Source organism: Oncorhynchus tshawytscha, linkage group LG12, assembly GCF_018296145.1.
Source record: "Oncorhynchus tshawytscha isolate Ot180627B linkage group LG12, Otsh_v2.0, whole genome shotgun sequence".
NCBI lineage: Eukaryota > Metazoa > Chordata > Actinopteri > Salmoniformes > Salmonidae > Oncorhynchus > Oncorhynchus tshawytscha.
Genome location: NC_056440.1, coordinates 6,515,504 through 6,533,261, shown reverse-complemented (window position 1 = coordinate 6,533,261; position 17,758 = coordinate 6,515,504). Strand labels below are relative to the sequence as shown.

Sequence of the window (17,758 nt, the reverse complement as noted above, 5' to 3'; positions counted from 1 at the left end):
TCCTAACTTCCTCTCTTCCAAGAACGTGTACATGCATTCCAACAGTTCTTGTTGGAACAATAGGTGCAGAGATATTTGATTAATTTATTGTATTCATCATTTCCTTCACTTGAAGCCCTTTTGTAATAAACAGCCTCATAACGAGGAAAACCGCTGTGGTGCAACATCAATGTACGCAAACACTCCCAGACGGGGTCCATTAAATATACCGTTCCTTGCAAATTACTCGTATTACACAGTCTTACACACACACACACACACACACACACACACACACACACACACAGTGTCGTACCTCCAGGGCGTTGGTGGTTGCGGTCTGTGTGAAGCAGCATGGCGATGGGCAAACCTACATTCTTAGAGCGTCCGGCCACCAGCACGTTCTTCCCCACTGTCTCGATACCTGCACACACACATGTCAATCACCTCGATACCTGCACACACACACACACGTCAATCACCTCGATACCTGCACACACACACACACGTCAATCACCTCGATACCTGCACACACACACACACGTCAATCACCTCGATACCTGCACACACACACACGTCAATCACCTCGATACCTGCACACACACACACACGTCAATCACCTCGATACCTGCACACACACACACGTCAATCACCTCGATACCTGCACACACACACGTCAATCACCTCGATACCTGCACACACACACACGTCAATCACCTCGATACCTGCACACACACACACACGTCAATCACCTCGATACCTGCACACACACACACGTCAATCACCTCGATACCTGCACACACACACACGTCAATCACCTCGATACCTGCACACACACACACACGTCAATCACCTCGATACCTGCACACACACACAGACATGTCAATCACCTCGATACCTGCACACACACACACACGTCAATCACCTCGATACCTGCACACACAGACAGACATGTCAATCACCTCGATACCTGCACACACAGACAGACATGTCAATCACCGGCGTACTTCCCCTTCCAAGTCTCTAGACACAAAGTTCAGTTCAAGTGAGTATCCTATTTAAATTCATACACTTTTATTTTTTAATTCAATCCCTAACTGGCTTCAAAAAAAGTATTTTTCCATAATTTTTAAAGTGAATAAAAACATACAAGCATTTTGCTAAACCCCTAATAAGATCTGCTAAATATGTGTAAGTGACCAATAAAATGTGATATAGATTTACTAGACAGTTCAGGTGTAGTAAAAGGTGATGATTGCCACCTAGTGGATAAACCAGGGTATGACAGCTGGGCAGACAGTCCTTTGGAGTCGACGCCACGACTTTCACAGCAACCCTTCCCTCTTCTTCAGTTTGGACGAGGTGTTTAAAGGGTTATCTGGGTTATCTGGGTTATCTGGGTTATCTGCTAGTACAGGCCTGGGCAACTCCAGTCCTCAGGGGCCTGATTGGAGTCAGGTGTGTTAGCTGGGGCTAGGGTATAAGTGTGACACCAATAATCAACTTTTTATTTATTTTAATTTAACTAGGCAAGTCATTTAAGAAGAAAAAAAAATCTTAACTAAATTCTTAATTAATCTAATCATGATATTCAGTTTAGATTGCAATTCGTTTAAAATCAGTTGATTTGGGATGGAGGGGAACAGTAACACCAATAACACCAATAACAACCCGAATGAAAATCGCCCAGGCCTGTGCTAGCAGATACCCATAGACTTCCAGTCATTGCGCTACCGCTAATTAGCATTGGCTCGCAAATCGACCTGTAGCTTCCTTCATTCTGGACACAGAGACACATCTGCCTCTGTGGAAGTAGATAGAAGGGAAACTCCCAAAGTATCCCTTTATTAAAGCCACTAGTTCACAGCAACCCTTCCTCCTTCTTCTTCAGTTTTACAAAATGGGCTTTATCCTTCTTCACATGTCAATAAACTATAGTACAGAGAGAACATAGTAACATGATGATCTCCCATACAACAGCAGCGTGTGTGTGTGTGTGTGTGTATGTGTGTGTATTTATGTGTGTGTGTTTGTGTATTCATGTGTGTGTGTGTATTCATGTGTGTGTGTGTATTTATGTGTGTGTGTGTATGTGTGTGTGTGTGTGTGTGTGTGTGTATGTGTATGTGTGTATGCGTGTGTGTGTATGTATGTGTGTGTGTGTGTGTGTGTATATGTGAGTGTGTGTGTATATGTGTGTGTTTATGTGTGTGTGTGTATATGTGTGTGTGTGTACCTGTTCTCCTGATGATCTCCCACACAGCAGCAGGTGTAGCAGGCACCATAGACGTCTGGCCCAGACACAGCTTCCCTATGTTGACGATGTGGAATCCATCCACGTCCTTCTCTGGAGCTATGGCGTTACACACAGCACGCTCCTTGATGTGCCCTAATCATGACAGGAAAAGATGACCTCTCGTATAGCGGTCAGGGTGTAGGTGTTTCTGTGCACAGTGTGTGTGTGTGTGTGTGTGTGTGTTACCTGGTAGAGGTAGTTGTACCAGCAGGCCTGAGACCTTCCAGTCTCTGTTCATCTTATCTATCAGCTCCAGTAATTCATCCTGAGAGACAGAGGTAGGTTTCACCACCGTGTCACTAGAGATACCTGGAGAGAGAAACACACGTCACAGTCAAAAAGTAGAGCAATTCAAATAATAATAATAATAAATAATAATAATAAATAATAAATAATAATAATAATAATACATAATAATAATAAATAATAATAATAAATAATAACTAATAATAATAATACATAATAATAATAATAAATAATAATAATAATTAATAATAATAATAATAAATAATAACTAATAATAATAATACATAATAATAATAATAAATAATAATAATAATACATAATAATTATAATAAATAATAATAATAATAAATAATAATAATAAATAATAATAATAATAATACATAATAATTATAACTAATAACTAACAATAATAATACATGATAATTATAATAAATAATAATAATAATAAATAATAATAATAAATAATAATAATAATTAATAATAATAACAATAAATAATAACTAATAATAATAATACATAATAGTTATAATAAATAATAATAATAATACATAATAATTATAATAAATAATAATAATAATAAATAATAATAATAAATAATAATAATAATAATACATAATAATTATAACTAATAACTAACAATAATAATACATGATAATTATAATAAATAATAATAATAATAAATAATAATAATAAATAATAATAATACATTATAATAATTATAATAAATAATAATAATATTAATTAATAATAATAATAATAAATAAAAATAACAAATTATTATTATTACAATAAATCATAATAAATAACAATAACATTAATTAATAATAATATTTAATAATAATAATAAATTATAATAATAATAAATAATAATAATAATAATAAATAATAATCATTAATAATAATAATAATAAATAATAATAATACATAATAGTAATAAATAATAATGAATAATAATAATAAATAATAGTAATAAATAATAATAATAAATAATAGTAATAAATAATAATGAATAATAATAATAAATAATAATAATAGATTATAAAAAAGGACAATTAGGAACCTATAAAGAAACGTCTCTGTTGGAAAACATTTACATTATTGCTGCGTTCATGTGCTAGTCGGAACTAGGAAACTCTGAAATTTCCCACTTGCTAACTGGTTGAACGTGGCATGTGTAGAACTAAAACCAGTTAGCAAGTTTATAGTTTCCTAGTTCCGACTAGCACATGAACACGGCATATTATTACCTGATGAAAAATTCACAGAATGTATTATTTTAATGTAGAACGTTAACATTTTGGCTGGACAGCTGACATGAAATATCACCCATAATGTCGTTTCATAACCCACAGTAAAGACCACCCATAATGTTGTTTTATAACCCACAGTAAAGACCACTCCTAATGTCGTTTTATAACCCACAGTAAAGACAAAGCATAATGTTGTTTTATAACCCACAGTAAAGACCACCCCTAATGTTGTTTTATAACCCACAGTAAAGACCACCCATAATGTTGTTTTATAACCCACAGTAAAGACCACCCATAATGTCGTTTCATGACCCACAGTAAAGGCCACCCATAATGTTGTTTTATAACCCACGCTAAAGACCACCCATAATGTTGTTTTGTAACCCACAGTAAAGACCACCCATAATGTTGTTTCATAACCCACAGTAAAGACCACCCCTAATGTTGTTTTATAACCCACAGTAAAGACCACCCATAATGTTGTTTTATAACCCACAGTAAAGACCACCCTAATGTTGTTTTATAACCCACAGTAAAGACCACCCATAATGTTTTATAACCCACAGTAAAGACCACCCATAATGTTGTTTTATAACCCACAGTAAAGACCACCCATAATGTTGTTTCATAACCCACAGTAAAGACCACCCCTAATGTTGTTTTATAACCCACAGTAAAGACCACCCATAATGTCGTTTCATGACCCACAGTAAAGACCACCCATAATGTTGTTTTATAACCCACAGTAAAGACCACCCATAATGTCGTTTCATAACCCACAGTAAAGACCACCCATAATGTTGTTTTATAACCCACAGTAAAGACCACTCCTAATGTCGTTTTATAACCCACAGTAAAGACAAAGCATAATGTTGTTTTATAACCCACAGTAAAGACCACCCCTAATGTTGTTTTATAACCCACAGTAAAGACCACCCATAATGTTGTTTTATAACCCACAGTAAAGACCACCCCTAATGTTGTTTTATAACCCACAGTAAAGACCACCCATAATGTCGTTTCATGACCCACAGTAAAGGCCACCCATAATGTTGTTTTATAACCCACGCTAAAGACCACCCATAATGTTGTTTTGTAACCCACAGTAAAGACCACCCATAATGTTGTTTCATAACCCACAGTAAAGACCACCCCTAATGTTGTTTTATAACCCACAGTAAAGACCACCCATAATGTCGTTTCATGACCCACAGTAAAGGCCACCCATAATGTTGTTTTATAACCCACAGTAAAGACCACCCATAATGTTGTTTTATAACCCACAGTAAAGACCACCCATAATGTTGTTTTATAACCCACAGTAAAGACCACCCATAATGTTGTTTCATAACCCACAGTAAAGACCACCCCTAATGTTGTTTTATAACCCACAGTAAAGACCACCCATAATGTCGTTTCATGACCCACAGTAAAGACCACCCATAATGTTGTTTCATAACACACAGTAAAGACCACCCCTAATGTTGTTTTATAACCCACAGTAAAGACCACCCATAATGTCGTTTCATGACCCACAGTAAAGACCACCCATAATGTTGTTTTATAACCCACAGTAAAGACCACCCATAATGTTGTTTTGTAACCCACAGTAAAGACCACCCATAATGTTGTTTTATAACCCACAGTAAAGACCACCCATAATGTTGTTTTATAACCCACAGTAAAGACCACCCATAATGTTGTTTTATAACCCACAGTAAAGACCACCCATAATGTTGTTTTATAACCCACGGTAAAGACCACCCATAATGTTGTTTTATAACCCACAGTAAAGACCACCCCTAATGTTGTTTTATAACCCACAGTAAAGACTACCCATGTTGTTTTATAACCCACAGTAAAGACCACCCATAATGTTGTTTTATAACCCACAGTAAAGACCACCCATAATGTTGTTTTATAACCCACAGTAAAGACCACCCATAACGTTGTTTTATAAACCACAGTAAAGACCACACCCATAATGTTGTTTCATAACCCACAGTAAAGACCACCCATAATGTTGTTTTATAACCCACAGTAAAGACCACCCATAATGTTGTTTTATAACCCACAGTAAAGACCACCCCTAATGTTGTTTTATAACCCACAGTAAAGACCACCCATAATGTTGTTTTATAACCCACAGTAAAGACCACCCATAATGTTGTTTTATAACCCACAGTAAAGACCACCCATAATGTTGTTTTATAACCCACACTAAAGACCACCCATAATGTTGTTTTATAACCCACAGTAAAGACCACCCATAATGTTGTTTTATAACCCACAGTAAAGACCACCCATAATGTTGTTTTATAACCCACAGTAAAGACCACCCATAATGTTGTTTCATAACCCACAGTAAAGACCACCCCTAATGTTGTTTTATAACCCACAGTAAAGACCACCCATAATGTTGTTTTATAACCCACAGTAAAGACCACCCATAATGTTGTTTTATAACCCACAGTAAAGACCACCCATAACGTTGTTTTATAAACCACAGTAAAGACCACCCATAATGTTGTTTGCATAACCCACAGTAAAGACCACCCATAATGTTGTTTTATAACCCACAGTAAAGACCACCCATAATGTTGTTTTATAACCCACAGTAAAGACCACCCATAATGTTGTTTTAGAACCCACAGTAAAGACCACCCCTAATGTTGTTTTATAACCCACTGTAAAGACCACCCATAATGTTGTTTTATAACCCACAGTAAAGACCACCAATAATGTTGTTTTATAACCCACAGTAAAGACAACCCATAATGTTGTTTTATAACCCACGGTAAAGACCACCCATAATGTTGTTTTATAACCCACGGTAAAGACCACCCATAATGTCATTTTATAACCCACAGTAAAGACCACCCATAATGTTGTTTTATAACCCACGGTAAAGACCACCCATAATGTCGTTTTATAACCCACGGTAAAGACCACCCATAATGTTGTTTTATAGCCCACGGTAAAGACCACCCATAATGTTGTTTTATAACCCACAGTAAAGACCACCCCTGTTGTTTTATAACCCACACTAAAGACCACCCATAATGTTGTTTTATAACCCACAGTAAAGACCACCCCTGTTGTTTTATAACCCACACTAAAGACCACCCATAATGTTGTTTTATAACCCACAGTAAAGACCACCCATAATGTTGTTTTATAACCCACAGTAAAGACCACCCATAATGTCGTTTTATAACCCACAGTAAATCAAGGCATCAGATTCTGTTACAGAAAGCACACATCATCTAGTGTGCATCGACCAGTCTCAATAGCGAGGGGGCGACTCCACATCAACATTTTACAAAAGAGCTTCGAAATGGATAAAACTGTACGTACGTAAGAGTTCTGTCCCAAAACGGGTAAAGGCAGTAGGTATCAGTGAACTGGTAAAGGCAGTAGGTATCAGTGAACTGATAAAGGCAGTAGGTATCAGTGAACTGGTAAAAGCTTAAGGTATCAGTGAACTGGTAAAGGCAGTAGGTATCAGTGAACTGGTAGAGGCAGTAGGTATCAGTGAACTGATAAAGGCAGTAGGTATCAGTAGGTATCAGTGAACTGGTAGAGGCAGTAGGTATCAGTGAACTGATAAAGGCAGTAGGTATCAGTGAACTGGTAAAGGCTTAAGGTATCAGTGTACGGATAAAGGCAGTAGGTATCAGTGAACTGGTAAAGGCAGTAGGTATCAGTGAACTGGTAAAGGCAGTAGGTATCAGTGAACTGGTAGAGGCAGTAGGTATCAGTGAACTGGTAAAGGCAGTAGGTATCAGTGAACTGGTAAAGGCAGTAGGTATCAGTGAACTGATAAAGGCAGTAGGTATCAGTGAACTGATAAAGGCAGTAGGTATCAGTGAACTGGTAAAGGCAGTAGGTATCAGTGAACTGGTAGAGGCAGTAGGTATCAGTGAACTGGTAAAGGCAGTAGGTATCAGTGAACTGATAAAGGCAGTAGGTATCAGTGAACTGGTAAAAGCTTAAGGTATCAGTGAACTGGTAAAGGCAGTAGGTATCAGTGAACTGGTAGAGGCAGTAGGTATCAGTGAACTGATAAAGGCAGTAGGTATCAGTAGGTATCAGTGAACTGGTAAAGGCAGTAGGTATCAGTGAACTGGTAAAGGCAGTAGGTATCAGTGAACTGGTAGAGGCAGTAGGTATCAGTGAACTGGTAAAGGCAGTAGGTATCAGTGAACTGGTAGAGGCAGTAGGTATCAGTGAACTGATAAAGGCAGTAGGTATCAGTAGGTATCAGTGAACTGATAAAGGCAGTAGGTATCAGTAGGTATCAGTGAACTGGTAAAGGCTTGTAGGTATCAGTGAACTGGTAAAGGCAGTAGGTATCAGTGAACTGGTAGAGGCAGTAGGTATCAGTGAACTGGTAAAGGCAGTAGGTATCAGTGAACTGGTAGAGGCAGTAGGTATCAGTGAACTGATAAAGGCAGTAGGTATCAGTGAACTGGTAGAGGCAGTAGGTATCAGTGAACTGGTAAAGGCAGTAGGTATCAGTAGGTATCAGTGAACTGGTAAAGGCAGTAGGTATCAGTAGGTATCAGTGAACTGGTAAAGGCAGTAGGTATCAGTAGGTATCAGTGAACTGGTAAAGGCAGTAGGTATCAGTGAACTGGTAGAGGCAGTAGGTATCAGTGAACTGATAAAGGCAGTAGGTATCAGTGAACTGGTAAAGGCAGTAGGTATCAGTGAACTGGTAAAGGCAGTAGGTATCAGTGAACTGATAAAGGCAGTAGGTATCAGTGACAAAGCCCATGAAAATACACACCTACATAGATGCTCGTTTGGCTCCAAAATCTCAGGCAATTTAATGCCATATGCTGCCCATATGTCCTTGAATAGCAGCATTTGGAGTCTATTTACCCACACCAAGGTCAAATCTGCAGCATGGTTAAAAACAGCATTAACAACAGTATAATGTCTGAGAAATACTACTGCACCTATACTGATGCCCCCATTCTACCTCCTTACTACTGCACCTATACTGATGCCCCCCATTCTACCTCCTTAATACTGCACCTATACTGATGCCCCCATTCTACCTCCTTAATACTGCACCTATACTGATGCCCCCATTCTACCTCCTTACTACTGCACCTATACTGATGCCCCCATTCTACCTCCTTACTACTGCACCTATACTGATGCCCCCATTCTACCTCCTTACTACTGCACATATACAGATGCCCCCATTCTACCTCCTTACTACTGCACCTATACTGATGCCCCCATTCTACCTCCTTACTACTGCACATATACAGATGCCCCCATTCTACCTCCTTACTACTGCACCTATACTGATGCCCCCATTCTACCTCCTTACTACTGCACATATACAGATGCCCCCATTCTACCTCCTTACTACTGCACATATACTGATGCCCCCATTCTACCTCCTTACTACTGCACCTATACTGATGCCCCCATTCTACCTCCTTACTACTGCACATATACTGATGCCCCCATTCTACCTCCTTACTACTGCACCTATACTGATGCCCCCATTCTACCTCCTTACTACTGCACATATACAGATGCCCCCATTCTACCTCCTTACTACTGCACATATACTGATGCCCCCATTCTACCTCCTTACTACTGCACCTATACTGATGCCCCCATTCTACCTCCTTACTACTGCACCTATACAGATGCCCCCATTCTACCTCCTTACTACTGCACATATACTGATGCCCCCATTCTACCTCCTTACTACTGCACCTATACTGATGCCCCCATTCTACCTCCTTACTACTGCACCTATACTGATGCCCCCATTCTACCTCCTTACTACTGCACCTATACAGATGCCCCCATTCTACCTCCTTACTACTGCACATATACAGATGCCCCCATTCTACCTCCTTACTACTGCACATATACTGATGCCCCCATTCTACCTCCTTACTACTGCACCTATACTGATGCCCCCATTCTACCTCCTTACTACTGCACATATACAGATGCGCCCATTCTACCTCCTTACTACTGCACCTATACTGATGCCCCCATTCTACCTCCTTACTACTGCACCTATATTGATGCCCCCATTCTACCTCCTTACTACTGCACCTATACTGATGCCCCCATTCTACCTCCTTACTACTGCACATATACTGATGCCCCCATTCTCCTACCTCCTTACTACTGCACCTATACAGATGCCCCATTCTCCTACCTCCTTACTACTGCACCTATACTGATGCCCCCATTCTCCTACCCCCTTAATACTGCACCTATACAGATGCCCCCATTCTCCTACCTCCTTACTACTGCACCTATACAGATGCCCCCATTCTCCTACCTCCTTACTACTGCACCTATACAGATGCCCCCATTCTCCTACCTCCTTACTACTGCACATATACAGATGCCCCCATTCTCCTACCTCCTTACTACTGCACATATACTGATGCCCCCATTCTCCTACCTCCTTACTACTGCACATATACTGATGACCCCACGCGGTTGTTCCCTTGTTCCCAATCTGTAATTCCCAATCTTCCCAATCTGTTGTTCCCATGCTGATGTTCCCATGCTGATGTTCCCATATGTAATAATAGGTCATATAAAAAAAGATTAGTGAAACATTAGAAAGGTAGGACACCCATGGCTTTACACTTGGCAATAATGTCACTAAGGACACCATGTCAACAAGGACACCATGTCACCAAGGACACCATGTCACCAAGGGCACCATGTCACCAAGGGCACCATGTCACCAAGAACACCATGTCACCAAGGACACCATGTCACCAAGGGCACCATGTCACCAAGGGCACCATGTCACCAAGAACACCATGTCACCAAGGACACCATGTCACCAAGGACACCATGTCACTAAGGGCACCATGTCACCAAGGACACCATGTCACCAAGGGACACCATGTCACTAAGGGCACCATGTCACTAAGGGCACCATGTCACCAAGGACACCATGTCACCAAGGGCACCAAGGACACCATGTCACCAAGGGCACCATGTCACCAAGGACACCATTCACATGGTTAGCTATGAACAGAAACATTGTAATCCAAAAATGCATTAATAATCAACCCCAGATACTTGTACTGACAACATGTATTATCTCAAGACAACAAAGGAAAATTAAATGTGTTACATGACCTGCTGAGTTCCTATAGTGAAAGGCCCTGCTGAGTTCCTATCGTGGAAGGCCCTGCTGAGTTCCTATAGTGAAAGGCCCTGCTGAGTTCCTATAGTGAAAGGCCCTGCTGAGTTCCTATCGTGAAAGGCCCTGCTGAGTTCCTATCGTGAAAGGCCCTGCTGAGTTCCTATAGTGAAAGGCCCTGCTGAGTTCCTATCGTGAAAGGCCCTGCTGAGTTCCTATAGTGAAAGGCCCTGCTGAGTTCCTATAGTGAAAGGCCCTGCTGAGTTCCTATAGTGAAAGGCCCTGCTGAGTTCCTATAGTGAAAGGCCCTGCTGAGTTCCTATCGTGAAAGGCCCTGCTGAGTTCCTATAGTGAAAGGCCCTGCTGAGTTCCTATAGTGAAAGGCCCTGCTGAGTTCCTATCGTGAAAGGCCCTGCTGAGTTCCTATCGTGAAAGGCCCTGCTGAGTTCCTATCGTGAAAGGCCCTGCTGAGTTCCTATCGTGAAAGGCCCTGCTGAGTTCCTATCGTGAAAGGCCCTGCTGAGTTCCTATAGTGAAAGGCCCTGCTGAGTTCCTATCGTGAAAGGCCCTGCTGAGTTCCTATCGTGAAAGGCCCTGCTGAGTTCCTATAGTGAAAGGCCCTGCTGAGTTCCTATAGTGAAAGGCCCTGCTGAGTTCCTATCGTGGAAGGCCTGCTGAGTTCCTATAGTGAAAGGCCCTGCTGAGTTCCTATAGCGGAAGGCCCTGCTATAGTGGAAGGCCCTGCTGAGTTCCTATAGTGAAAGGCCCTGCTGAGTTCCTATAGTGAAAGGCCCCTGAGTTCCTATAGTGAAAGGCCCTGCTGAGTTCCTATAGTGAAAGGCCTTGCTGAGTTCCTATAGCGAAAGGCCCTGCTGAGTTCCTATAGTGAAAGGCCCTGCTGAGTTCCTATAGTGAAAGGCCCTGCTGAGTTCCTATAGTGAAAGGCCCTGCTGAGTTCCTATAGTGAAAGGCCCTGCTGAGTTCCTATCGTGGAAGGCCCTGCTGAGTTCCTATAGCGAGAGGCCCTGCTGAGTTCCTATCGTGAAAGGCCCTGCTGAGTTCCTATCGTGGAAGGCCCTGCTGAGTTCCTATAGCGAGAGGCCCTGCTGAGTTCCTATAGTGAAAGGCCCTGCTGAGTTCCTATAGTGAAAGGCCCTGCTGAGTTCCTATAGTGAAAGGCCCTGCTGAGTTCCTATCGTGGAAGGCCCTGCTGAGTTCCTATAGCGAGAGGCCCTGCTGAGTTCCTATAGTGAAAGGCCCTGCTGAGTTCCTATAGTGAAAGGCCCTGCTGAGTTCCTATCGTGAAAGGCCCTGCTGAGTTCCTATCGTGAAAGGCCCTGCTGAGTTCCTATAGTGAAAGGCCCTGCTGAGTTCCTATCGTGAACTAACTTAGTTGTCTACACTGAAATTCTGTTTTTAATCGTTCACACCAGTTAAAAACAATATTTAACATTTCTTGAAGCTCATCTTCAGTTTCAGAGATCAATACAATTCCATCTGCATACAAAAAAACAGACACTCGTTCTTTGTTTAGACGGACAGCTTTTCCTAGAGCTTTGTGTGTGTGTGTGTGTGTGTGTGTGTGTGTGTATACCCTTCCTACCCAGTATACTAGCAGCTCTGGTCTTGTTCCTGACGTAGGTGCGACTAGCCGGGTCGTCCCCAACCAACACCACACCCAGGTGGGGTCTCATGTTGCCGCCGGTGACCAGCTCCTCCACCTCCCTCTGAATCTCTCTGTGAATCTGACGTGCCATCTCTGTCCCTGACACCACCACTGCAGCATGCCTGCACACACACACACACACACACACACACACACACACACACACAAACACGTTTTGTAGGCTGGCTGAATATTACACCATTACATGAGATGACTAGAATGCTGCAGGGACAAGGTGGCTTTGAGGTGTGAAGCTATTATAAACTTGCTATAATTAAATACCATCTATTTACTGTCTGATATCATCAAAAGCACTCTCCGTATCATTTGAGAAGTGTAAGGGTTTCAAAAACTGGACTAGACTTAAGTGACAGTGGATAAAAACAACATAGTGTGTCATCTCAAATTGATCTGACAGGTGCTCGTGACAGGAGTTATCCTTGGCACCTAATGCGCATTGTCAGGCCTATTGCAACCTTGTTGAACTGAGCCGGGATAACTAACTAGCTAACTAGCTCAACCTCATAGCCTCCCCTCAAGAGAGATAATGCAGAAATTAATGCAATGCAAGTTCGACGCGTTTGTTAACAGTAACTAGCTATCATCTTATCTGTAGTGTTTTAAATCTGCCCGCCCCCCCTCCGTTATTTTCCGCCAGCTAGCCAGCACGTGCCCTTGCTACAGTACACTGCACGATGCAGCTAGCTGTCAATCTCACCGACTGACAGGTGACGAACAGGTCGCCCTTTCACCGGTATCAGCTAGCAGCAGTATGGAGCATCCCTCCTCTCTGTCTCCCTCACATGTTTCTTGCTTTTTACCTGGTGACTGACGCATGGAGATGTCTTCTCTGGCTCTCGCACTTTCTGTGCATCCGCAGTTTGGCTCGGTAGTGGTGGAAGGACAGACTGTTACAAATCCTGTAGGAGGAGCGTAGCGGGGAGATAGAGGCCGCCATGTTGCCCGCCCCGCCGCTGTGTGTGTGTGTGTGACTGTGGATAGGGGGTAGCCCAACGGCCTGCAGATGGCGATATTTGGTATTGATAGTTTCATTGTACCGTCCAATTGCATTGTATGCAGCGGGCAATACATTTGTATCCCGGTGAACCGGTTCATACCTAAAACATTCTCCATTCACGCTGCAAATGCGTAGATTTCCCCCTTAACAATATTTAATGGCGAGAAGGCAGGGGGGGGGCGTGTAAAATATGCATACTTTATTAAAAACATTTTTCAACCACATTCTAGTGGCTAATGCTACTTCCTAATGTTGCGTTGTGCATTCAGCCTCGATCAAACCTACATGATCCTTGCGTTTTGGTACACCAGAAATACATTCACGCTGCGTTTGCCTTTCAGCATTGGCAGATGCAGTTGCAGTGGGTTCTGTGTTGAATAAATCCAATTTATCCTTCAAAGTGTATACTTATGCCTCACGTCAACCAGATGCATCAAACTCTTCGCTTTCAGGTGGAAGTCATTCATTGTCAATGGAGCAGTTGTGTGCCTGCACGTGTTCAATATGTTCAACCTATCGGTTGCTTTACCATGCGGTGGTACACGCAGAAGTGCGCACACTGCAACTAGCTTCGAGCTAGTTGGAAAGCGAAGCACGTGTGCCATGTACAGAAATGCGGACTAGACATCCGGTAAAACAAAACTCCTATGCATCTGGTGGACACCAGGCATTAGATGGTTTGACAGAAATGGAAGCAGAAGGTGACTGTTGAACTTTTTTTTTTTTGCACACATATCTAGATGATGCTGCATAGTGTATCGACCCTGGGTTTATATGTGCGGATATCGACTCAGCCGCTCGAGCGTGCTTTTATGGCAGTCGATAGCGCGCTGGACTTCGGGCTAGAAGTTTGAGGGTTCGAGACCGACCTGCTCCGTGCCTGTTTCTTTTTCTGTGTGTAATAAAGTAGTAATGTCCAGAAAATTCAGTCCAGCATTCTCATAAGTGTTCATTACAACAGTTTTCCTAATGTAATGGGTACGGTTTCTCCACAGAAAGTTGAAAAGCATCTGGTCTATCTCCTTGCATATTTTACTGCCAAGATATAAAGATAGAGCACCATATGTTAGTCTAGAGATACCTTCAGCCTTGGTTATTAGGACTCTACCTTTTAAAGATAAGTCCCTCTGTAGCCATTGATTTAGCTTCTTCTGGGTATTTTTAATAAGAGGATTAAAATGTAGTAAGCCTCGAGACTTCTGATCCTTTAATGGTTATGCCTAAATATGGAAGTTCTTCTTTTACTGGAATACCATAATATGAAGGTGTCACACAATCTTTGACAGCCATGAGTTCACATTTCTTAATGTTAAGATATAGACCAGACGCTTTGGAAAAGGATTGTATCAAATTGATCGATTATGGGAATTTGGTTAGCGTCTTTCAGAAAAAGTGTAGTATCATCAGCCAGCTGGCTTATAATAATTTATTTACCAGCCATGGAAATACCTTTTACAGGACTATTATTTAAAGAATTTGTAAGAAGTTGGGTGATTAATAAAAACAGGTACGGGGAGATAGGACAACCTTGCCTAATTCCTCTCTTTAACTCAAATCTAGGTGAGGTGCCATATTTCAATTTGATAGAGCTGTTACCATTTGCATAGAGAGTCTTAATAGCCTTACAGAAAAAATCCCCAAAGCCAAGTCTCTCAAGGGAGTGGAAGAGAAACTGTGTCAAATGCTTTATAAAAATCTAAAAAATAATATGAAGCTATCCTCAGTTATTAGGTCTGAGTAGTCAAGTATGTCTAATACTAGTCTGACATTGTCAGAAATATGTCTGTTCCTCATGAAGCCAGACTGTGTTTCATCAATGACTGCATCCAGGACTTCTTTAATTATTTTTGCAAGTAGTAAGGCTAATCTTGTAGTCATTATTAAGAAGATAAATTGGACGCCAGTTATCGATGAGCAGCACTTCTTTTTTAGGTTTAGGTATCAGTGTGATTAACCCCTGACTTATTGTAGGAGGGAGAACATTGTTTTTAATACTCTCTAAAAAAGACTTCAAATAGGAAAGGAGCTACTTGTTCAGAAAATTATTTGTAAAATTCTGATCAATTCAAATCAAATTTATTTATATAGCCCTTCGTACATCAGCTGATATCTCAAAGTGCTGTACAGAAACCCAGCCTAAAACCCCAAACAGCAAGCAATGCAGGTGTAGAAGCACAGTGGCTAGGAAAAACTCCCTAGAAAGGCCAAAACCTAGGAAGAAACCTAGAGAGGAACCAGGCTATGAGGGGTGACCAGTCCTCTTCTGGCTGTGCCGGGTGGAGATTATAACAGAACATGGCCAAGATGTTCAAATGTTCATAAATGACCAGCATGGTCAAATAGTAATAATCACAGGCAGAACAGTTGAAACTGGAGCAGCAGCACGGCCAGGTTGACTGGGGACAGCAAGGAGTCATCATGTCAGGTAGTCCTGAGGCATGGTCCTAGGGCTCAGGTCCTCCGAGAGAGAGAAAGAAAGAGAGAATTAGAGAGAGCATACTTAAATTCACACAGGACACCGGATAAGATAGGAGAAGTACTCCAGATATAACAAACTGACCCTAGCCCCCTGACACATAAACTACTGCAGCATAAATACTGGAGGCTGAGACAGGAGGGGTCAGGAGACACTGTGGACCCATCCGATGATACCCCCGGACAGGGTCAAACAGGAAGGATATAACCCCACCCACTTTGCCAAAGCACAACCCCCACACCAGGAGAGGGATATCTTCAACCATCAACACCTGGTGAGTTATTGTTCTTTAGATGTTTGATAGACTCTATAATCTCTTCAACTTTGATGGGTTCATCACACTGTTTAGATTCTGTATCACTGATAGAGTGAACATTATTCAGTGAGTTAAAAAAACATATCTGTGGATTCCTGACAGTACGTAGAGCTATACAATTTTCTGTAAAAATTGCTACAGTATTTAGCGATTAATTTTTGCTCATCTGCAATAACACCATCAATGTTTAATTTATGGATAGTGTTATTTTTAGAGTGAAATTTCTCAAGTCTAAAGAAATAGGATGAATTCTGTTCTCCCTCCTCAATCCATTTTTTCCTAGATCTAATAAAGGCTCCTTCTGTTTTTATCTATATATATTATCCAGTTTATTTTGTAACTCAATTAGTTCCATCTTCGCCTCCCCCGAGAGGTCGGCTGGGGACCTCTGAGAAAGGGAAGTTATCTTAATGAACACCTTTTCCTCCTCAGCTTTTCTGGTCTTAGCAAGATTACTGACATATTTTCTATTGTTCATTGTAGTGACACCAGCAGAGCGTTCAGATCCATGGGACAGCCAAATATCGTTGCCCCACTGTGACCTCCAGAAGTTGGCATCAGCCGAAATTGAATGAGACTTGAAGAAAGCAAAAATATGTTCGAAATTGTTTAGCAAATTAAAAAAAGGCCTTGCGCTTCACATTGTTTCGTAACCCCCCTAGCATTAAGAGATAATATAGACAAAGACAAAACAACAAAGATTATAAAAGTATAAACTGTAGTAGGAAGAGTCAAAGACGTAGGAGCAGTGAACGTAAACGATAAGGAACCGAGATCTGCACCATTTAAGTCAATTTAAAGTGAAAATAGCCTATTCAATCAACTCTGAGCTAGACCTTATCCGGCTTTGAAATTCAACTCAACTGGAAATGGTGTTCAAGACCAAACCAAGGGTTCTTGTAGTAAGAGAGACTAAAAACCCTCTTTAGTGGAATATGGAACTATTCGGGAGAAATAAAATACAAATTAATAATTTAAATAAAAGGGTACCTACTATTTTAAGTACATATGAAAACTGATCATACAATAATTTTATTAAAAAAATTTGACATATAAACGTTCCTAAGACCTTTTTTGGAAATAAGTATTAATAACTAAATAGAACAATAACCGTGTAAAGTCAGAGCAGACCTGTATGCCCTTTAAAACAGTATCTTAGTTACTGTATACATAAATTCAGCTTTCAATCTTCTTCGTAAGTTTGTAAACAAAATAGGTATTCATTCTGGTCATAAAAGAACAAACTAATAAATTTAAGTACCTTATTCCTGAAAAATAGTCACCTGATGCTTGCTAGGTAAACAACATAAGGAAAATGACAATACTATGGCTGAAACCATCAACCTGTCCCTTCTGGT

At 40.9% G+C, this 17,758-nt stretch overlaps 1 protein-coding gene across 2 annotated transcripts in view; it reads right to left on the bottom strand.

Moving 5' to 3' along the window:
• mthfd2l (methylenetetrahydrofolate dehydrogenase (NADP+ dependent) 2 like) overlaps positions 1 to 13,609 on the bottom strand; it is a 38,324-nt gene extending 24,715 nt beyond the window's left edge. Inside the window, exons 1-5 of one of the 2 annotated variants that reach the window (XM_042331253.1) lie at positions 13,412 to 13,609; positions 12,528 to 12,712; positions 2,462 to 2,584; positions 2,216 to 2,368; positions 296 to 403 (exon numbers count right to left, since the gene is read on the bottom strand). In XM_042331253.1, the coding sequence (XP_042187187.1) occupies positions 296 to 403; positions 2,216 to 2,368; positions 2,462 to 2,584; positions 12,528 to 12,712; positions 13,412 to 13,548 (706 nt within the window). In that variant the 5' untranslated portion in view covers positions 13,549 to 13,609. The other variant, XM_042331254.1, reaches the window with a different exon arrangement.
• Between the last annotated feature and the right edge of the window lie 4,149 nt (positions 13,610 to 17,758).